The following is a 23547-nucleotide window of genomic DNA, read 5'->3' on the forward strand; positions in this document are numbered from 1 at the left end:
GGGTCCCTGGTCACTTCCCCAGGCTCTGCAAGCACTCTTGCCACAAAGCAGATTATGTGGGGTCGAGCTCCCAGCCTACAAATGGGGAAGGTCAGTGCATGACCCCATTGCTGATCAGGTTTTTTCTATTACTTAAAAGGGCTAGTAAATGCCTAATAAATGGTAGGCAGTGTCAGCATTTAAAACACCAGTAGAAAGAAAAAGTCCTAAGCTGGGTACAGTGGTGTGCACCTGTAGTCCCCACTACTCGGGAGGCTAAGGCAGGATTGCTTGAGCCCAGCAATCCAGGAGTTATTCCAACTCCTGGAATAAGCCCAGGAGTTCCAAGTCTAGTCTGGGCAACATGGCAAGAGCCTGCTTCTGAAAATTTTTTATTAAAGACCCAACTCACTCATCCACCAGGACTCATCATAATCTGAGACCACTTTTGATATAATTCCAGAAGAACAAGATTATACAATAAAGTTATGCTTATCTGATGTGTACTGGGATTTAATATTCTTGCTTGTAGTCAGACATATCTAAGTGTTAAATTGCTTAGAATTTGTGATTTCTGTATAAGGCATTAAAGAATAGGCATCAGGGACTAGTTAGAATTTGAACAAAATGTATTTATAACACTGTTTTTATTGTTGGAAACTCAACTTTTATTCTGAGTTAAGCCTCTAGATAAAATCTTAAGTCTGCCAAACTAGTATTCCCCCCACCTTTTCTTTCCCCAATTATCAAGACCATTCTAGGAAGTATGTCACTCTACCAAAAATGATTGAGTTGTGTTGGGCCTGGGGAAAAAGTCGGGCAAAAGGAGCCTTTCTTGTGGCTGCTGATAGTTAGGTTCATCCACCACCGCACTTTGAGCTCGACTAGAGTCGCCATGGGGTGTCTGCAGAGGAGACAAAAGTTACAGAAACAGTGAAAACTATATCTGTAGTGTGGTACGTAGTTAAAACCCCATCGACCATGGCAGATATGGTAAGTGCAGGCCAAACAGCTCCAATTCCACGTCATAAATTAGCACTCTATTTGTACTTTTGACAAAACAGTATAAATCAAGATCAGGGCACAGATCCTGCAGAATTACTGCCCATGAGGTTGTATGGTAAGTACATGGAGAGGCAATATGAAAGAAACATACCATCTGTCTTTGTGGCCCCACAGTGCTCACATGTTCCACTTCAGCTGTGCCAATAGGTGGTAGCAGATTATTTCGACTCAGGGGCATTGGTGAGGGAGAGGAGAGCGAGTCGGCTGCCACTGGGCTGCAGATCCCACCAACAAACACCAAGGTATGAAAGCATGAAGTTACAACAATACCAGCAAATTGATTAGAAATCAGATAAATGAAGCAGATGAGTTTAATGTGCACAGAAAGCTTTAGGCTGCCTATGTTTTTAAGTAGAGATCTCATGATTTTTGGAAAATTAGTTTTTAAAATAGTGTTTTCTGATTTTGTTTTGAAGCTCTATACTCTGGGTACACAACAGAAGCTGGCCTTTTCTCTCCCACAGAACTGGAATAAAACATTTGTCCCTATCTGGTATTGCACTTCTCTGCTGATTTGGATTTGTAAATTCCCAGCTGATGATGGAATTCTTGACAGTTCTGGACCTTCTGGTTATCCTTTTCCCTAATAACTATAGTTCTCGGGTAAAGTTCCTAAACCTTCATTCCCTTCAGTAGGATCTGGAGCAGCTTGCAGTATTCTTCATCCTTAAGACAGTAATTGAAACTGCATGATACTTTCATGTCCCAGAAGTAACAAAGCAACTTACTTTTCAACTTTGAAAAAAAGTACTGTCAGAAGGAATGAGAGATTAATTATACATCAAGACTACTCATCCCCAAATGAATGAATTTATAGCTCTGTTGGTACAGATAGAGCTACATCCACATAATAATGCTTAACTTGGAAGCTGCATTGAAAACACTGCTATGGCCTTATTATCTCATACCTTTGAGGATATTTTTAGAAATTAATCATCCTAAGACATTTTGTGAATCAACAGCTAAAAGAATTCTATGTTTAAAATTGGCTCCTCGGTATTTTTGCATGATGAGGCTCAGAGTGTGTAGTGAATGAAGGGTGGGAAAGGCGATTATTTTTAGTGTCACTTCCTAGGAAGTGCTAAGGGATATTTTTCCTGGTATGTAAGCAACTACTTATCTGAGGTTTATAAAGTTTTCATTGTCAATGGAATAAGCAGATCCCAATGGTACAGAAAAACCTTAAAGGGGAATTAACTATTATTTTGGAGTGAATTTCACTGAACATGTTCCCACCACAGAAAATGTTTGATTAAATAAATAGGTTCTTTATTGCTTTTGTAACCCCAATATAGTATTCTAGCCAACATTTTATTTTTACAAATAGAACTCTTTAGCTAGATCAACAGAAAGATTCAATATCTATTTCATTAAAATTTAACCCCTGCTGGGTGCGGTGGTTCACACCTGTAATCTCAGCACTTTGGCAGACTGAGGCAGGCAGATTGCTTGAGCTCAGGAATTTGAAACCAGCCTGGGCAACATGACAAGACCCCTGACTCTACTAAAAACACAAAAAGTTAACCTGGCATGGTGGCACCACCCTCCTGTGGTCCCGGCTACTTGGGAGGCTGGGGTGGGAGAACCACTTGAGCCCAGAAGTTGAGGCTGCAGTGAGCCATGATCATCCACTGCACTCCAGCGTGGGCGACAGGAGTGAGACTGTATCTAAAAAAATAAAATAAAATTTAACCCCATTAAAAAATTTTGTGTTGGATCTAAACCCATGGGCAATCTGTCATAAGACTACTTAATGATTAGTTTCTAGGCATAGATTTCAGTCTTATATTTAAATTAACTTTGTATGTAAAATGTATTAGTTTTACCACAGTTTCCAGAAGTTCTGCTTTTGAAACCTACACTTGGGCTCCTCTGAGGATTTCTTCCACAGGTCTTGGTGTTTCAGCACATGAATGGCTTGTGCTGATCGGATGAAGGGTTCGCGGCGGTGGATTGCGTCTCCTGGTGGACTGCACTGTGTATGACAGAGATGATGTACTAAACTCCACAGCTCGATTTGGCCAATTTCGAGTTGAAAGGATGGTACTGGACCCAGGCCTCATAAGTAGCTTGTCATCAAGATCTCTAGTAGCCAAATCAGAAACCCACAATGAAGTAAAGATCAGTCTGTCAAGGAAAACAAGACTCATGGGGTAAAAAGCCTTAGACTAGAAACTACATTTAGGGGGAAATAAAGCAAAAATAAAAACCTTTCAATAAGTAACACTAGTTTCCAGATGGTACTCTAGCTCAGGCATGAGAATCTGTTCTTAAAAGTGGTACATTATTTCAATCATAAACATAATTTACTAGAATGGACATTTGGCAAAGCAAGTCCATTATTCACCTGCCATCACAGTCACTTTTTTAGTCACCAGCGAAGGCAAGCCTGAAGGACACCTACTCCAAAGTGCTTCCCAAAAATTTGCCACAGGGGCTGATTCCTACTCTGTTTGAGGCATTCTTTTGTGCTGAAAGACTGTCACCAGAAAGACAACTGAAAGACAAATATTGCTGCTTGGGAGCAGTTGTGGCAACAGTGTGGCTCCCACTGTAGCGATTAAAGTGCTGAGCAAGTTGGAGCTGGCAGGGATTTGGGTTTGGGTTCCTTGGAAAGCTGGGAGTGGGCAAAGGGTCTTGTGCTGCCCAGAGCCAGAGCTGTTGGGACCACAGTAGCCCTATTTGCATAAATACCTGAAATACAACCCTTTTCTGTAAGTCGTCCAATAAAATACCACACCTAAACAGTTCAGTAGCTTAAATACTGCCCTACAGATTCAGGTGTGTAGTGTATTTTTTTTTTAAGCAAGTGAGAGGACATTTGACTATTTTAAGACACCTAAGAGTATCTGCACAATTAAATGGAAGAGAGGTGAAAGAAAGAATAACGCAGCTTAGCTCTGCCATTTGCTCCTAAGTTCCTCAGCCTTTCAGGCCACTTTGGTGTCCTCTAGTGCAAAACATGGCACCGTGCTGGGAGGACTTTGAAGGGATGCTGCCCATCAAGGAACAGGGCTAAACCTGGAGACTGTTCTGGTCTTCTTGCCTCTCTAGCAATTCACTTATGCCTTTTTTTTTTTTTTTAACACACCCTAACTGCTTTCTAATTACAAAATGTTTAGGCTTTAGCTGCCCTATGTTCACCTTTATTTTGTTCTATGAACTTCTGGATTCGATTGTCTTCTCTAGCCAGGTGACTTTTAGATCGGTCTCCAGATCCGACCTCTTCCACATTTCCAGTGAGATGGCCCATCACTGTAAACACACCCCAGAAGAAACCCATCTTTTCTGCCAACACAGGTTTCCCTCAAGCTTGAAATCTGAGATAATTTTGATTCCTCTATTTCTATAGAATTTCACTTACTTGACATTATCTCCCAAAATAGCTCATTCGTTTCTCACCCTGTGTGGCCGCTTGAGTGCAGACCCTTAGTAGCTCACACGTGGACTCCTGCATTGACCCCTTACCTTCAGTTCCTTCCACTCCATCCATTTACACTACGTTGAAATTGATCTTTCAGATTCCTGATTTAAATATATGTGCTCCCAAACCAAAATTCATACATTGCTGGAAGGAGTGTAAAATGGTGCAACTCCTTTGGGAAATCGTATGGCAGTTTCCTATGAAACTAAACATATACCTGTCCTATGACCCTTTCATTTCTAGGTATCGACTCGAGAAATGAGACCGTAAAACCACAAAAAAGACCTATACGAGAATATTTAGAGTACCTTTATGTGTAATACCTCTAACCTGGAAATGACCCGTGTTAATTAACAGGAGAGCAGATGGATAAATCGTGTGTATTCTTACAATAGAATACTCCTCAGCAAGGGAGGAGGTCATAGACAACAATGTGGATGAATCCCAAAAACACGACACTCAAAACCCGCCACAATCTGGTCCTAACATTCATTATTCTATAGTCACCTCTTTCCCGCTAATCACACCATGGTCTATTTTAATTCTAGAAGATTGTCAATTATCTTTGATCAGAAGCATTAAAGTTCTGACCTATCTTCCGTTCTTCTACGTCAAAAATGATCTGCTATCTTCCCTAAATATTTTGTATTTTCTTATCTCCAAACCTTTCCCCATATCATTCTTCCTACCTAGAATGCCCTTGCTGCTCTCCTTTGCTTATCCAAAGCCCCATCTTTCAAGGACAAGTTCCAAACCTACACTTACCCACCAGAATGCTTTGGGGCTGTCATAGCACTCATTCTGGACAGCAAGCACATGGCACTCAGTTACAAAAATGCCACATATGGTTAGGTCTTTTTTTACCCACGTATGTCTTCTCTTTCCAGTTACATTATCAGCCCCCTGATGGTGGAGACCATGTCCCTTGGATGTTTTACTCCCCAGGAGTTTTTGTGGTTGCTTGGTTGGCACTCAATACATGCATACTGATAAACTGATTTTGCTTTCCCTCTATTTCCCTTTTACACTGTATAGTCTGAAAATGTTGAACTTCTTACAGGAGCTTGTCCATTAGGGAGAGATTTCTTGGCTGTAGAGGCATCCCATGAACCAAGAGACCATTCACATTTGGCTGATGTCTGCTTGCTTGACAGAGACTCATCTACGTGTTGAAAGAAGACAGTACTCATGATCGGTTGGAGAAGATACCTGTTTGGTTTTCCAACTTTGCCAAAAGTTAATATTTCCAATTTGGTTATTTATACTTCTTTTCCCCCATGCTTTAATTTTTATAACATCTTGGGGCCCTTGACTTAGCTGGGGCCCCAAGTCAACTGTCCATGTGATAGGGTCCCTCCTTTCCTCTCCATTCCTAAGTGACAGCAGGTAGGAGAAGCCTGATCAATCTGGATGAAAACAATTAACAGCCCTCTTACGGGGAGTGAGGACCTTTATTATTATTGTTGTTTACATTAAAATAGAAAATAATAAGGGGAAACTAACTTAATCTCTTTCATCATCACACAATCCTGCACTCTGTACAAACTAATCCTTCTCTTTCACGACCTGTGGAGCAGGTCAGCCCTCAATGATAACCTAAATCCTGAACACTCTGTACTAGGAGGTAAGCTTATCTGTTATAATTTTAGCAGGATGTAATGTTTCTTGGACTGGCATTGCCCCCCTAGAGCCCTGTTTGTTTTCTCAGGTCATCAGCTCATTGCCTTTTCTGGCAGTCTCCGCTGCCACAGAATGTATTTTCCTTCCTCTTTCTCTTCAGAATGTTTGAATTAACTCTTCTCCTTTCTTAGGTCATCAGCGACCAGAACGTCTAACTTCAGGGCTTAGGTCACTAAACCACGGCCACACCAGTTCAACATGCAGCAGTACTTTACTACCACCAAAGGAACATTAATTTACCTGGTCATCCCTGGTGTGGTGACTTACGAGCCTTCATAATTTTCTCTTCTTTTTTTTGAGATGGAGTCTTGCTGTCACCCAGGTTGGAGTGCAGTGGCGTCATCTCGGCCCACTGCTACCTCTGCCTCCCAGGTTCAAGTGATTCTCCTGCCTCAGCCTCCAGAGCAGCTGGCACTACAGGTGCCTGCCACCATGCCCAGCTAGTTTTTGTATTTTTAGTATAGATGAGGTTTCACCATATTGGCCAGGCTGGTCTTGAACTCCTGGCCTCAAATGACCCGCCCACCTTGGCCTAATTTTCTTTTTAAATACCTGTTTTGTAAATCCAGCTGTACAACATCTGGCCAATATACCAACACCTTTCTCTCTGGGTTTTTTTTTTTTCCACCTTAAAAGTAACACCAGGAAACTATTGTGTAGGAACTAAGACTACATAAATCATTACACAGGGATAAGACCAATCTCATCTGCCTCCTGCAAGAAATACCATCTTTGTGCTTGTTCAGACTCACTTGAAATAGCTTTTCTCTTTGTTTTTGTTTGATTTTTATACCTGGTTTATGAGTACTAAACATCCAAAAGGCAAAAAAGTTTAACAGATTTAAATATTAAAAAACAAAAACAGCCTGGGTATGGTGGCGACTCAGGAGGCTGAGATGGGAAGGTGGCTTGAGCCCGGGAGTTTGAGACCAACCTGGGCAACATAGTGAGACTCCTGTCTCTAAAAAACAAACAGGGACCAGGTGCGGTGGCTCATGCCTATAATCCCAGCACTTTGGGAGGCTGAGGCAGGTGGATCACATGAGGCCAGGAGTTCGAGATGGGCCTGGCCAACATGGTGAAACTCTGTCTCTACCAAAAATACAGAAATCAGCCGAGTGTGGTGGTGCACATCTGTAATCCCAGGTACTCAGGAGGCTGAGGCACAAGAACTGCTTGAACCTGGGAGGCGGAGGTTGCAGTGAGCCGAGGTCATGCCACTGCACTCCAGCCTGGGTGACAGAGCGAGACTCTGTCTCAAAAAAAATGAAAAAATAAAAAATAAACAGGTGGGCCAAGTTGAGAGAAAAAGGAAGGAAAAACTCAAAAGGAAGGAGGTGTTCAAAGGACAATGTCAAGGCCATAGAGAACCTAAGATGAGTCATTTTTATCATAAGGGTATCCTCCATTCTTCCCAAATCAGACTTAGGCTGACCACATGGTTGATTATAGGTTGCACAACTTACGGATGCCTCCTTAGAAGAGCTGACTGAGAAATACTTATCAACTCTAATTTGCTATTAATATTTTAAACTGAAACCAATGCAAAGAGTCACTGGATTATTATGATAAACACATAACTGTACTAAAACATATTGAGTCGGAAATCATACAAGTAAGGCAAACAACTCTGAGCAAATTTCCTCTGGTGAGAGTAGCCCTGGGGTCTCCAACTGATCCCTCTGGGGCTTGCCAGATTTGAGGTAATGGACAGCACCTTAGACTGTGGCACTCGCGGTAACACCAAAGGATGTGGTTCACTCAGCACACAGGAACTTTCTGAATCGGGTCTGGTAACTGCAACATTACTCTCATCATCTGGGCAAAGGAACAGAATATATTATCCATGGATAATCTTCTGGCCCACAGCAACAGTATTGTGAAAAAAGATCTCTCCTGAGAATTCATAATCTCAAACAAGGCTCCACTTATCTGCAGTACCATTTTATGCCACCTGCATGGTTCAAAAAACCCCTCAAACCAAGACTAGGTGAAAGTGGTTTCCCAGGCTGATGATGCCTACTGGTACCTGGCAGAAAGAGAAAGAGATCTCTAGGGCACAGTTGTCCCACATACCTTTGGAGTTGACAGAAATATTTTACAACTGTGCTGTCTAGTGTGGTAGTAGCCATCACCCTCCTATAGCTATAGAGCACTTAGAATGTGGCTAGGGAGTGAGGAACTGAATTTTAAATTTAATTTTAACTTATGGCCAAACGTGGTTGGTGCCTACTCTATTGGACAGTGTAGCTCTAGGGAAACCTTCATTAATCCAGACCTCAATTCCCACAGGTAAAGTTATGAGATTAGAAATCACTGTTAAGAATCACATCCACGAAGAAACAAGGCATCTTGAAAAAGAGCAGGCAGAAACAGCATAGTCAGATCAGCAAGGACTTCAGAAATTGGAATTGACAGATGTAGAATGTAAAACAAAAGCAGAAATGTAAAATACGACTAAGAGCAAGACACCATACAAATGACCAAGCAGGCTGGGCATGGTGGCTGACATCTGTAATCCCGGCACTGTGGGAGGCTGAGGCAGATTGCTTGAGGCCAGTAGTTCAAGACCAGCTTGGGCAACATAAGGAGACCCCCATCTCTACAAAAAAAAATTAAAATTAGCTGGGCATGGTGGCACGTGCCCTTGGTCCCAGCTACTTGGGAGGCTGAGGTGGGAGGACAGCTTCAGCCCAGGTAGTTGAGGTTGTAGTGAGCTGTGATGACCCCACTGCACTCCAGCATGGGCAACAGAGTGAAACCCTGTTTCAATAAATAAAAATAAAAAATATTTTTCTTCATTAATTTAGACTTTAAAACTGTCTTGATTAAAAGTTAAAATGATTATAAAAACAAGTTATAAATAGGTGATTACATTTCACCAGAGTTTTATATACTTTGAGGTTACAGTTCACAGACCACATAGCCCTATTGCATATATTGCAAACCTGCATGCAGTTTGGCTTTTCTCTTCACATAGAGGTTGGGAAAGTTGCTCTAATAATAGAGATAGGTTTGTACCAGCACCTGTCAGTTTGTTCTAACAACAATGAACCAGCTGGTCCATGACAAAGCCAAAACTGCAAGTGTTCTCTTTCTATACTTCCAGGTATTATAATAAAAAGTAATGACAATAGCTAACATTTATTGAGCTCTTAAATATTACAGGAACTACTCTATATACTTTCATGTAACTGGTTTATTTCTTAAACAATACTATGAAATAGATATTAGTATTTATACTCATTTTATAGATAAACTGAGGCTCAAAGAAGTTAAGCAACTAGCCAAGAATCTAAATAAAGTTAGTGTCAGAGCCAGTGGTCAAACCCAGGTTGTCTGGCAACAAAGTCTGTATCTTTTTTTTTTTTTTGGAGACAGAGTCTCGCTGTTGCCCAGGCTGGAACGCGGTGGCGCAAGCTCCGCTCACTGCAAGCTCTGCCTCCCACGTTCACGCCATTCTCCTGCCTCAGCCTCCCAAGTAGCTGGGACTACAGGTGTCCACCACCACACTCGCTTAATTTTTGTATTTTTAGTAGAGACGGGGTTTCACCATGTTAGCCAGGATGGTCTTGATCTCCTGACCTCATGATCCACCCGCCTCGGCCTTCCAAAATGCTGGGATTATAGGTGTGAACCACTGCGCCTGGCCCAAAGTCTGTACTTTTAATCATTATATGCCACTGCTTCTCATGGGGATTGCATTGTAGAGCAGGGTTGGCAAACTATAGTCCATGGGTCAAATCTGGCCTGCTACTTAAAAAAAAAAATTATTGTGGTAAAATACACATGACTTACCATTTTAGACTCATGTTACTTAACAACAGGGATACCTTCTGAGAATGGCATTATTAGGTGATTTTGTCGTTGTGTGAATGTCTGAGTGTATTTACACAAACCTAGGTGGTACAGCCTATTACACACCTAAGCTAAATGGTATAGCCTGTTGCTCCTAGGCACAGGCCTGTACAGCATGTTACTGTACTGAATACTGGTGGCAACTATAACACAATGGTTAGCATTTGTATATTTAAACAAGTGTGAACATAGAAAAGGTACAATAAAATTATGATACAAAAGATAAAAATGGTACAGGTACACTTGTATAAGGTACTTACCATGAATGGAGCTTACAGGAATGAAAGTTGCTCTGAGTGAGTCACTGAGTGAGAGGCGAGTGAATATGAAGGCCTAGCTCATTACTGGACTGTCTATAAACACTGTACATTTAGGTTATACTACATTTTTTTAAATTTCTTCAAAAAATTACCCTTAGTTGTACTCTTTGACTTTATAAATTTATTTTTTTAACTTTTTGATCCTTTTGAAATAACAGCTTAAGGCACAAACACTGTACAACTGTACAAAAATATTTTTTCTTTATTTGCTTATTCTATGAGGTTTGCCTATTTTTTAATTAATTAATTTTTACTGTTTAATCTTTTTGTTAAAATCTAAGACACAAACACACACATAAGCCTAGGCCTACATAGGGTGAGGATCATCAATATCACTGTCTTCCACCTACACTTCCGGTCCCACCGGAAGGTCTTCAAAGGTTGTGTAACACACATGGAGCTTTCATCTCCTGTGATAACAATGCCTTCTTCTGGAATACCTCCTGAAGGACCTACCTGAGGCTATTTTACAGTTAACTTTAAAAAACATGGTAGGAGAACACTCAAATGATAAAAATATAGTATATACATAAACCAGTAACATAATCGTTTATTATGAAGTATATGTACTGTACATAACTGTTTATGCTGTATTTTTATATGACTGGCAGTGCAGTAGGTTTGTTTATGCCAGCATCACCACAAACACATCAGTAATGAGTTGTGCTTTGACTTTATGACAACTACAATGTCATTAGGTGATAGGAGTTTTTCAGCTCCATTATAATCTTATGAGACCATCATATATGTGGTCCAACATTGACCAAAGTGTTATTATGCCACACAGGACTGTATACAATTCAGCAGCATTAGTTACATTCATGATGTTGTGCAACCCTTACCTCTACCTAGTTCAATAACTTTTTATCACTCCAAGAAGAAACCCCATACCTGTTACTACTGCCTGTTTTTGAAAATAACGGTGTGGCCGGGTGCGGTGGCTCACACCTGTAATCCCAGAACTTTGGGAGGCCCAGGTGGGCAGATCACCTGAGGTCAGGAGTTTGAGACCAGCCTGGCCAACATGGTGAAACCCCATCTCTACTAAAAGTACAAAAAATAGCTGGGTGTGGTGGCAGGCGCTTGTAATCCGAGCTACTCGGGAGGCTGAGGCAGGAGAATCACTTAAACCCAGGAGGCGGAGCTTGCAGTGAGCCAAGATCACACCACTGCACTCCAGCCTGGGCCACGGAGCGAGACTCTGTCTCAAAAAAAAAAAAAAAAGTTGTAATAATCATTTGTTTATTCTCATAGTGGTATAGTATTCCATTGTATGAATATATCACATTCTACTGTTGATGGACATGTGGGTAGTTTCTGATGTATGTTTTCTAGTTATTTATGAACATTCTTGCACATATCTTTTGGCGAACATATGTACTGAGTATATACTAGTGTACACAGCCAAGCTCATTCATTTACATCTTATTTATGGCTGCTTTCATGCTACAAGGGCAGAGTTGAGTAGTTGCAACAGAGACTGGATGGTTGTCAAAGACTAAAATCTTTACCACCAGCCTCTGCATAGACAGTAGTTTCCTGACCCCTGTTTTAAGGTATTTCAGTCAACCTACTAAATGCCAATTAGAGATCCTCCAGCTCCATTTCATGATGTCTTGTTTTTAGACTTTAGTCTCAAAATTAGTTACAATACAATAAAATAATCTTAATTTATGAATGCACAGAAAAATAAAAATATTAATTCACAGCCCAACACTGGTAAATTGTGAAAGGTGAAATAAGATTTTATCTGGTACGTGGTGGTTGATATACTGAAACTAGGAGTTCCTTTGCTTATTACCAGGGTTTATTATTATGGGAGTCTGGGTATGACTCTGGACTTTTAATTACCACCTGTCCTGTGTCTCAAAAAAATTAACCTCATATAATACAAACTAGTTCATTTTAAAGAGAGTGCTAGTCCTATTCTCTAATACAAGCTTAAAAAAAAAAACCTAACACACATACAACATAGTGGCTTAAAAATAAAACAAACCCACAAAGACCACACATCAAGGGTGGAAATGTGGAGCAACTGGAACTCTCACACAATACTGGAGAGGCTGTAAGTAGGTATAACCACTTTGAAAATTTTTATGGCCGCATCCACTGAAGTTAGAATAGCATAGCCTCTGACCTAGCAATTCTACCCTTATGTATCTAGTACTTAAGTTCATCAAAAGACATGTACAAAAAAATGCATAATAGTATTATATTCTAGACAAACCACCCACATATCCATCAACAGTACGGTGTGATATAGTCATACAATGGAACACTATAAGCAATGGGAATAAACTTGTTGCGAGCAAAACATAACTGAATCTAACAAACATAATATTGAATAAAAGAAGCCAGATGCATAAGGGTATATACTATATGAATCCATTCTTACAAAATTTTAAAACAGGCAAAATTAATCTGTGCTGTTGGAAGTCAGGATGGGGTTACTCTTGTGGGGGTAGGGATTAAGTAGCTGACTGAAAGAAAGCATGAGAAAGGCTTCTGGAGTACTGGCAATATTCTTGATCTGGGTGCTGGTCATACAAGCATACTGTTTTTCTTTTTAGAGACAGGGTCTTGCTCTGTCATCCAGGCTGAAGTATATTGGCACAGTCATAGCCTCACTGCAGTTTCAAACTCCTGGAATTAAGGGATCCTCCTGCCTTAGTCCCCTGAGTAGCTAGGACTACAGGCATGCACCATCACGCCCTGGCTAATTATTTTTACTTTTTGTAGAGACAAAAAGTCCTCAAGCTTACTTGATGTAAATTTACTTTGTAATTTTCTATGTGTATATTACACTTCAATAAAAACTTTTTTTTTCCTTTTACTCTTGGCAAGCTGTGATTCAATAACAAGTTTAAAAATGTTGGACTTCTGCTTCCAGCCAAGATGGAATAACATGAACTGGGTTTAGTCTCCTAAAACAACGAAACAATGGCTTTCAAGACACTGTATATCAGATAATGAAAGTTAGTAAACCCTGAGATGATAAACAAATGAGACTGGACCTGCAATTGCCTTGAAAAAGTTTCCAAGATATGGCATAAAGAGTGGGAACTGAGGCACAGCCTGGTGGACTCCCTGCATTGAGAGTCCAGAGACCAAGGCAGCTCGGATTCATAGAACAGAGTATCTTAGAGAAGAGAAATACACAGGAAGAGAACCCATGGTATCTGCAGAGGGTGGGGCATCGTTTCAGCATTCAAAATGTACTATCAGTGCACATATGAGAAGAAGCCACCTGAGGCTAGGAAAAATAAAAAAAAGAAGGGAACAGTACCTGCTGCTCACATGGAACAAGGAATACTGTCTGTTCCCACCCTCCAGACCAGAAAAACTCAATTCATGGAGCACTGGGCAGAATAAGATCTTGCCTCCGTAGGTGGGTAATAATTAGCTCTAGACTGAGCATTGCTCCAGACCTAATAAATCATAAAAGAAAGATCAGAATGGATCAAACTGTTTGCAAGTAACTTAACTGCATTTCAGAACAAAGCTCAAGAAAATATGCAGTAATAAAAAGAAATTCATCCCTTAGTAAGGTAAAATGCACAATGTATGAAATCTAATCAAAGATCACCAGGCAGGAAAATACAAGCCATAATGAAGGGAGTATCAACTGAAACCAACCTAGAATTAACACAGATACTCAAATTATTCCACATTTTCAAAATATCAAATAGAGACATGGAAAATATATATGTCTCTCTCAAATCATACTTTGAGATGAAAATGACAATATCTCACATGAAATACACTAAATGAGCAGATTCAACGTTGTAGAAGAAAAGATAATGAACACTGATGGCATAACAATAGAAATTGCCCAGAATGAAATATACACAGAAAAAAAAGAATATAAAAAAATTTTTTTTAAAGCATGAGTTACCTGAGGGATCAATGATCAAATGGACTAATTTATGAGTGACTGAAGTCCTGATGGATGATGGGGGACAGAAAAAAAAATCTGAAGAAATAATGGCTGAAAGCTTTCCAAACAATGAAAACAAACCTACAAATCCATGAAGTTAAACAAACTCCAGGCAGAAGAAACATGAGGAAAACTACATTAAGGCACATCATAATCAAATTGTTCAAAACCAGTGATAAAGAGAAAATCTTAGCAGCCAGAAAAAAAAAAATACATGCACAAAGGAACAAAGATAAGGATGACAACAAATTTCTTTTCAGAAACAATGCAGGTGAGAAGAAATGGACAGCATTTTAAAAGTACTAGAAGGCAAACTATTCACATAGTTCATAAAATTATCTTGCAAAAATGAAAGCAAAATAAAGGAATTTTCATATCTACAAAAGAAACAGTTCATCACTAGCAGACCCACATACAAGAAATATTAATGGACATTTTTCAGGCTGAAAGAATTTAAAAAATTTTTTTAAAAATAAGATTCATATAACATAAAATTCATCATTTTAACCATTTTAAAGTATACAGTTCAGTGGTTTTTAATATAGTCACAATGTTGTGCAATCATTACCACTATGTAATTTCAAAAAATTTCTATCACTCCAAAAAGAAACATGGTACCTCTCAATTTCCCTCTTCATCCATCCCCCAGCAACCACTAAACTCTGTCTCTATGGCCCTGCCTATTCTGGACATTTCATATGAATGGAATCATACCATATACATGGTGCTTTGTGACTGGCTTCTTTCATTTAGCATATTTTCAAGGTTCATCCACGTTGTAACATGTATCAGTACTTAATTCCTCTTTGTGGCTGAATAATATTCCATTGCATGGTGTACTAGTCTGCTAGGGCTGCCATAACAAAATAGCACTGATTGGGTGGATTACACAATGGACATTTATTTTCTCACAGTTCTGGAGGCCAGAAGTCCAAGATCAAGGTGCTGTCCTGGCTTTCCGATGGCCACCTTCTTTCTCTGTCCTCACGTGGCCTTTTCTCCACGTGTGAGTAGAAAGAGATCTCCGCTGTCCCTTCCTCTTCTTACAAGGACACCAGCCCTATTGAATTAGGAGCCCACTCTTATTACCTCAAAACCTGAATTACCTCCCTAAAAGCCTGTCTCCAAACACAGTCACTTTGGGGGTTAGGGTTTCAACATATGAATTTTAAGGGGGAAACAATTCATCCCATAACACATGGATAAACCCAATTTGTTCATTCATCAGCTGATGGATATTTGGGTTGTTTCCACTTCTTGGCTATTATGAATAATGCTGCTATGAGCATTCATGTTCAAGTTTTTGTATGGACATATGTTTTCAGTTCTCTTTTTTATATACCTAGGAGTGGAATTTTCTTGGTCTTTCGACAATTTTGTGTTTAACATTCTGAGGAGCTGCCAAATTGTTTCCACAATAGCTGCAGCATTTTATATTCCCACTGCAATGTATGAGGGTTCCAATTTCTCCATATCTTTACTAACACTTGTTATTTTTCTTTTAAGAAATAAAATGTAATTAAAAATATATATACACATAGCCATCCTAGTGGGCATGAGGTGGTATCTCGTTGTGGTTTTTATTTGCACTTCCCTAATGACTAACGATGTACAACGTCTTTCATGTGCTTATTGACCATTGGTATATCTTCTTTGGAGAAATATCTATCCAAATTATTTGCCCATTTTAAAATTGGGTTGTTTGAGCTTTTATTATTGAGTTGTAGTTCTTTACTCTGGATACTAGATCCTTATCAGTTATATGATTTCTAAATATTTTCTCCCATTTCACAGGTTGTCTTTCGCTTCCTTGATAATGTCTTTTATAGCACAAAGTTTTACATTTTGATTAAGTCCAAATTATCATCTTTTCTTTTGCTGCTCATGCTTTTGGTGTCATATCTAACAATGTAATGTCAAATCCAAGGTCATGAAGAGTTACTCCTTTGTTTTCTTCTGAGAGTTTTATGATTTTGGCTCTCAAATTTAGGTCCTTGATCCATTGTGAGTTGATTTTTGTATATGGTATGAAGTCAGGATCCAACTTCATTCTTTTACAGGTGAATATACAGTTGTTCCAGTATCATCTGTTGAAGAGACTATTCTTCTCCCATTGAATGATCTTGGCACCCTTGAAAACTAATTGGCCACATATGTGTGGGTGTATTTCTGAACTTTTGATTCTATTCCATTGATCTATTTGTCTGTCCTTATGCCAGTTTCACACAACCAGTTTTGATTACTGCAGTTTTGTAGTAACTTTTTAAATCAGGAAGTGTGAATCCTCTAACTTTATTCTTTTTTTTTTTATTAAGTATTTATTGATCATTCTTGGGCGTTTCTCGGAGAGGGGGATATGTCAGGGTCATAGGATGATAGTAGAGAGAAGGTCAGGAGATAAACACATGAACAAAGGTCTCTGGTTTTCCTAGGCAGAGGTCCCTGCGGCCTTCTGCAGTGTTTGTGTCCCTGGGTACTTGAGATTAGGGAGTGGTGATGACTCTTAAAGAGCATGCTGCCTTCAAGCATCTGTTTAACAAAGCACATCTTGCACCGCCCTTAATCCACTTAACCCTGAGTTGACACAGCACTTGTTTCAGAGAGCACGGGGCTGGGGGAAAGGCCATAGATCAACAGCATCCCAAGGCAGAAGAATTTCTCCTAGTCAGAACAAAATGGAGTCTCCTATGCCCACCTCTTTCTACACAGACACAGCAACAATCTGATCTCTCCTTCCTTTCCCCACACTTCCCCCCCTTCTTTTCAACAAAACCGCCATTGTCCTCATGGCCCGCTCCCGATGGTCGCTGTCTCTTCGGAGCTGTTGGGTACACCTCCCAGACAGGGCGGCCGGGCAGAGGCGCTCCTCTCTGCGCTCCTCATTTCCCAGACGGGGCGGCCGGGTAGAGACGCTCCTCACCTCCCAGATGGGGCGGCCGGGCAGAGGCGCTCCTCACCTCCCAGACGGGGTGGCCGGGCAGAGGTCCTCCTCACTTCCCAGACGGGGCGGCCAGGCAGAGGCGCTCCTCACCTCCCAGACGATGGGCGGCCGGGCAGAGGCGCTCCTCACTTCCCAGACGGGGCGGCCGGGCAGAGGCACTCCTCACTTCCCAGACGGGGCGGCCGGGCAGAGGCGCTCCTCACTTCCCAGACGGGGCGGCCGGGCAGAGGCGCTCCTCACTTCCCAGACAGGGCAGCGGGGCAGAGGCGCTCCTCACTTCCTCCCAGACGGGGTGGCGGCCAGGCAGAGGTGCTCCTCACTTCCTCCCAGACGGGGTGGCGGCCGGGCAGAGGCGCTCCTCACTTCCCAGACGGGGTGGCGGCCGGGCAGAGGCGCTCCTCACTTCCTCGCAGACGGGGTGGCGGCCGGGCAGAGGCGCTCCTCACTTCCTCCCAGACGGGGTGGCGGCCAGGCAGAGGTGCTCCTCACTTCCTCCCAGACGGGGTGGCGGCCGGGCAGAGGCGCTCCTCACTTCCCAGACGGGGTGGCGGCCAGGCAGAGGCGCTCCTCACTTCCTCGCAGACGGGGTGGCGGCCGGGCAGAGGCGCTCCTCACTTCCTCCCAGACGGGGTGGCGGCCGGGCAGAGGCACTCCTCACTTCCCAGACGGGGCGGCTGGGCAGAGGCGCTCCTCACATCCCAGATGATGGGCTGCCGGGCAGAGACGCTCCTCACTTCCTATACGGGATGGCGGCCGGGCAGAGGCGCTCCTCACTTCCCAGACAGGGCGGCCGGGCAGAGGGGCTCCTACATCCCAGACGATGGGCGGCCAGGCAGAGACGCTCCTCACTTCCTAGACGGGGTGGCAGCGGGGCAGGGGCTGTAATCTTAGCACTTTAGGAGGCCAAGGCAGGCGGTTGGGAGGTGGAGGTTGTAGCGAGCCGAGATCACGCCACTGCACTCCAGCCTGAGCAACACTGAGCACTGAGTGAGCGAGACTCCATCTGCAATCCCAGCACCTCGGGAGGCTGAGGCGGGCAGATCACTCAAGGCCAGGAGCTGGAGACCAGCCTGGTCAACATGGCGAAACCCCGTCTCCACCAAAAATACAAAAACCAGTCAGGCGTGGCAGCGCGTGCCTGCAATCCCAGGCACTCGGCAGGCCGAGGCAGGAGAATCACAGGAGCCCGAGGCAGGGAGGTTGCAGCGAGCCGAGATCACGGCAGTACAATCCAGCTTCGGCAACAGAGGGAGACCGAAAAAAGAAGGAGAGGGAGACCGAAGAAGGGAGAGGGAGAGGGAGAATTCTTTACCAATCCTTGAGGGAGAGGGAGAGGGAGAGGGAGAGGGCTAACTTTATTCTTTATAAATAGTGTTTTGACTATTCAAGGCCTCTCGCATTTCCATGTGAACTTCAGGATCAGCTTGCCCATTTCCACAAAAAAAGGCAGCTGGAATTTTGATAGGGATTGTACTGAAACTATAGATCTATTTGGGGAGTATTAACATCTTAACAATATTAAGCCTTCAACTCCATAAACATGGGATGTCTTTCCATTTCTTTAGGTCTCCTCTAATTTCTTTCTATAATATTACATGGTTTTCAGTGTGGAAGTCTTGTACTTCCTTGGTTACATTTATTTATTTTATTCTTCTTGATACTATTGTAAATGAATTCATTTCTTAATTTCCTTTTTGACTATTCATTGATAGAGGTTGGAAGAATTTTGAGAAGCATGATAAAAAATGCATAAATTGCCCTGAACAGACTGAGAGCAGAAATCTAGACCTGGAACATGTTATTGGCCACTGGAGGGAGACACTTGTTATTTAGTGGCAAAAAGCTTAGTGAAATGGTCTCCTGTGGTCATGTAGAAAGCACAACTTGTAAGTGATGATCCAATCCATGTGTTGAAGGTGAGGCCTAAGTTTTTTCTTGCTGCTTATAATAAAATGTAAGATGAGAGAGATAAATTGAGGGGAAAACTGTTCAACAAAAAGTAACCAGGACTTGATGATTTTGAAAATTCTCAGTCTCTCTAGAGGATGAAAGATGCTAATATTGGACAGAGTGATCTAGAGAAAAAAAGGTGTGAGTAGACAACCTTTTACTAATATCTCAGAAAGATCAAAAGATTAGAGTATTCACTCACACAAAGGGTCCTCTCAAGAGATTACGGGTTTATCTCAAAGATCCTCTTAACCAAACCACAGAGTCTTTATGAAACTTAAGGGCTTTGTCTCTCAGCCAGCCATTCAAGCAGGACCCTAAGATAGAGAAGAAATTATCTGAAAAGATACAGATGTGGCTTTTGTCTAATTTGGTAAACCCCACTGATACCATGAAGAGCCAGAAAGTTTTTAAGAAAATTATTTCAACAGAAAAACTGCCAATTTGGACTAAAGGGACAGAGTCACTACAAAATGGAAGAAGGTTGTCAGACCCCCAAAGTTCTACTGGCAAGAAGCAGCCTGATAGAACTACTTAGCTACAAACACATGCTACCTTTCATGAAAAAAGGAAAGATGATTCAGAGGGTGAAACCAGGCACCCAGAGAATGGAGCAAAGAACTGCAGAGGATTAGTCCCAGGTCTTGAAACTTAGTCATGGAACTCCCAATATTTACCCAGCTGGATTTCAGAATTGCTATGAACCCTTTTTTTAACCTTCCATTCCCCACTCCTTTTAACTGTGCTATCTATAACTATTATCCTCTGCCTGTCCCACTCTTGTATGTTGGGTGTGTTGGGGTCAGACAACTTGTCTCTTTAGTTTCACAGATCTACAGATGGAGAGAAATTGTGTATAGAACCTGTGCTGAATAGATTACATCTAGGAACATCATCCACACCAGGACCTGATTTAGATGATAAGATTCTGGACCTTTGAGCTGATGCTACAATGGGATGGGACTCTTGAAAACCATGTGAGTGAGGTGAATGTATTTTGCATGTGGGAGAACATGAATCATTGGGGCATGTAGTAGACAGATTCTAAGGTGGCCCATGCATGATTCCTACCTCTTGGTGTTCATGCCTATGTGTAATCCCCCGACTCTGAGTGTGGGCAAGACTTGTGACTTGCTTCAGACCAATAGATAATGGTAAAGGTAATGGGACGTCATTCCCATGATCACGTTATATTATATAGGCTTTTGTCTTGTTAGTCCACTAGCTCTCAGTCTTTCTTCCTGGCTTTGAAGAATAAAGCTGACATAAATACTACAGCTATAAGGAACTGTATGCTTCTAACAATACACAAAAGTGTAAATGCCTTCTTCTCTAGTTGAGTCTCCACATGAGAGCCCAGCCCTGGCCAACACCTTAAACGTAGCCAGGTGAAACCCTAAACAGAGAACTAGGTAAGCTGTTCCTGGACTTCAGACTCACAAATATGTGAGGTATGTTGTTTGAAGCCACTGTTTGTGACAGTTTGTTGAGCAGCACAGAAAACCTATATAAACAATTCTTAACAAGTGAAATGTATATCTAACTATAAGCCAGCCATTCTACTATGAAGAATTTACCCAATAGAAAAAAATATGTATGCCTCCAATTTCTTGTACAATAGTGCTCATAACACCTTTACATGTAATGGCACAAAGCTGAAAAGAATCAAACTGGCCATCAACAGATAAACAAATTGTGATGCAATGGAATACTACTCAGCAATAAAAAGGAATAAATTATTGATACACATAATGACAGCAATGAATCTCAAAATCGTTATCCTGAGTGAAAGAAGCCAGACAAAGAGTACATACGATTCCACTCACATGAAACTCTGCAAAATGCAAACTAATCTACAGTGGCAGAAAGCAGATCACTCTCTTTGTGATAATCACTTTGGAGATGCAGAGATAGGCAAGGGCAGGAGGCAGGGATTATCAAAGGCATAAACTTTTGGGGGTGATAGTTATGTTCACTATTGATTGTGGTGATGGTTTCATGGGTGTATACATATGTCAGAACTTATAACACACTTTAAATATGTAGTTTGAGGGGCTCTACCCTCCCTGGTGGCAGGCCCAAGTGCATTTTGAGAATTTAATACTGGGGTGCACCCTGTCCTTGGGCCAAGTTTGAGTTGATGTTGCTGCAGCTGCCATCTGGTAGAGGAGGGACACGGAAGCCAAGCTCTCCTATGGACAATACCTAATTCCCTGGTATAGGCTGCTGTGAGGCCAAGACTTGAGTGGACTGTGCTCCTCACATCTTCTTGCTCATACTGCTCACCTAAGAGAGGTCCCATCCTCTGTGGTCACAAGGCCATAGCTGGCACCATTTTGATAGTTTAATGCTGGAATTTCATTAAACCACAAAGACAAAAGACAGAGAAAAAGAAACATAATTTATAAAACAACTCGAAAACAATCATCAATATGACAGAAACAAAGTCTCACATATCAATGTCAACCTGAATGTAAATACATTAAATCGTCCACTTAAAAGACACAGATTAGCAGAATGGATTGAAAAAAAAAATTATCCAACTATATGCTGCCTACAAGAGACTCATCTTACCCATAAAGACACAAAAACTAAAGTAAACAAGTGGAAAAAGATATTTCACAGAAATGGAAATCAATAGTGAGCAGGAGTAGCTACACTTATAGCAGATGAAACAGACTTTAAATCAAAAACGTAAAAATAAGACAAAGAAGGTCATTATATAATGACAAAGGGATCAATTCAACAAGAGGATGTAACAATCCTAAATATATATGTACCCAACATCAGAGCACCCCAATTCACAAAACAAATATTACTAGACCTAAAGAAAGAGCAGACAACAATACAATAATAGTGGGGATTTTAACACCCCATTCACAGCACTAGACAGAGCAAAGAGACAGAAAACAAAGAAATATCAGACATACATTGGAGTTTAGACCAAAATGGGCTTAACATTTACAGAACAGTCTACTCAAAAACTACAGAATATACATTCTTTCATCAGCACATGGAAAATTCTCCAAGACAAACCAAATATTAGGCCATAAAACAAATCTTAACAAATGTTTTAAAAGTGAAATCATATCAAGTATCTTCTCAGACCTCAGTGGAATAAAGCCAGAAATCAACACCACAAAGAACTTTGGAAACTATACAAATATGTGGAAATTAAACAGCATGCTCCTGAACAATCACTGGATCAATGAAAAAATTAAGACAGAAATTTAAAAACTGAAACAAATGAAAATGAAAATACAATCTACTAAAACCTGTAGGATACAGCAAAAGCAGTACTAAGAGGAAAGTTATAGCAATAAATGCCTACATCAAAAAAGCAGAAAGATGGCTGGGCATGGTGTCTCACACCTGTAATCCTGGCACTTTGGCAGGCCAAGGCAGGAGAATCACTTGAGGCCAGGAGTTTGAGACCAGTCTGGGCAACATAGCAAAACCCAATCTCTAAAAAAAAATTTTTTTAATTAAAAAAAAGTAAAAAGATCACAACTACCTAACATTACACCTCAAGGAACTAAAAAAACAAAGCCGAGTATGGTAGCTCATGCCTGTAATCTCAGCACTTTGGGAGGGAGGCCAAGGTGGGCAGATCACTTGAGGTGAGGAGTTCAAGACCAGCCTGGCCAACATGGCAAAACCCTATCTCTACTAAAAATACAAAAATAGGCTGGTTATGGTGTTATGCACCTGTAATCCCAGCTACTTGGGAGGCTGAGGCAGGAGAATCGCTTGAACCTGGGAGGCAGAGGCGCAGAGGCTACAGTGAGCTGAGATCATGCCACTGCATTCCAGCCTGGACAACAGAGTGAGAATCCATCTAAAAAAAAAAAAAAACCTGGAAAAACAAGAACAAACCAATAGAATAACTAAGAAGATAGAAGATTGAAATAAACAATCAGAAATGAAAAAGGAGACATTACAATTGATACCACAGAAATACAAAAGATCATCAGAGAGATTTATAAGCAACTATACACTCACCAACTAGAAAACCGAGAGGAAATGGGTAAATTGCTGGAAACACAACAACCTACTGAGGTTGAACCAGAAAGGGATGGGACTCCTAAACAGACTAATAATGAGTAGTGAGATTGAATCGGTAATAAAAAATCTCCCAACAAAAAAAAGCCTAAACACCAGATGGGGCTGGGTGCAGTGGCTCATGCCTACAATCCCAGCACTTTGGGAGGCTGAGGCAGGTGGATCACTTGAGGTCAGGAGTTTGACCTGAATAGAATTATTTTGAATAGAAAAATCAGCCAGGCATGGTGGCACACCTGTAGTCCCAGCTACTCGGGAGGCTGAGGAAGAAGAATTGCTTGAACCCAAGAGGCAGAGGTGGCAGTGATCCGAGATCATGCCACTGCACTCC

At 41.4% G+C, this 23547-nt stretch overlaps 1 protein-coding gene across 12 annotated transcripts in view; it reads right to left on the reverse strand.

Annotated features, from left to right (window-relative positions):
* FAM149B1 (family with sequence similarity 149 member B1) overlaps positions 1 to 23547 on the reverse strand; it is a 73448-nt gene that overhangs the window by 5308 nt on the left and 44593 nt on the right. For 5 of the 12 annotated variants that reach the window (XM_054503793.2, XM_054503790.2, XM_063670492.1 and 2 more), the window contains 5 exons: positions 7866 to 7966; positions 5527 to 5630; positions 2905 to 3171; positions 1136 to 1259; positions 758 to 883 (listed from right to left, as the gene is read on the reverse strand). In XM_054503793.2, the coding sequence (XP_054359768.1) occupies positions 758 to 883; positions 1136 to 1259; positions 2905 to 3171; positions 5527 to 5630; positions 7866 to 7966 (722 nt within the window). The other 7 variants (XM_063670493.1, XM_054503791.2, XM_063670494.1 and 4 more) reach the window with 5 other exon arrangements.

Source organism: Pongo pygmaeus, chromosome 8, assembly GCF_028885625.2.
Source record: "Pongo pygmaeus isolate AG05252 chromosome 8, NHGRI_mPonPyg2-v2.0_pri, whole genome shotgun sequence".
NCBI classification, from domain to species: Eukaryota; Metazoa; Chordata; class Mammalia; order Primates; family Hominidae; genus Pongo; species Pongo pygmaeus.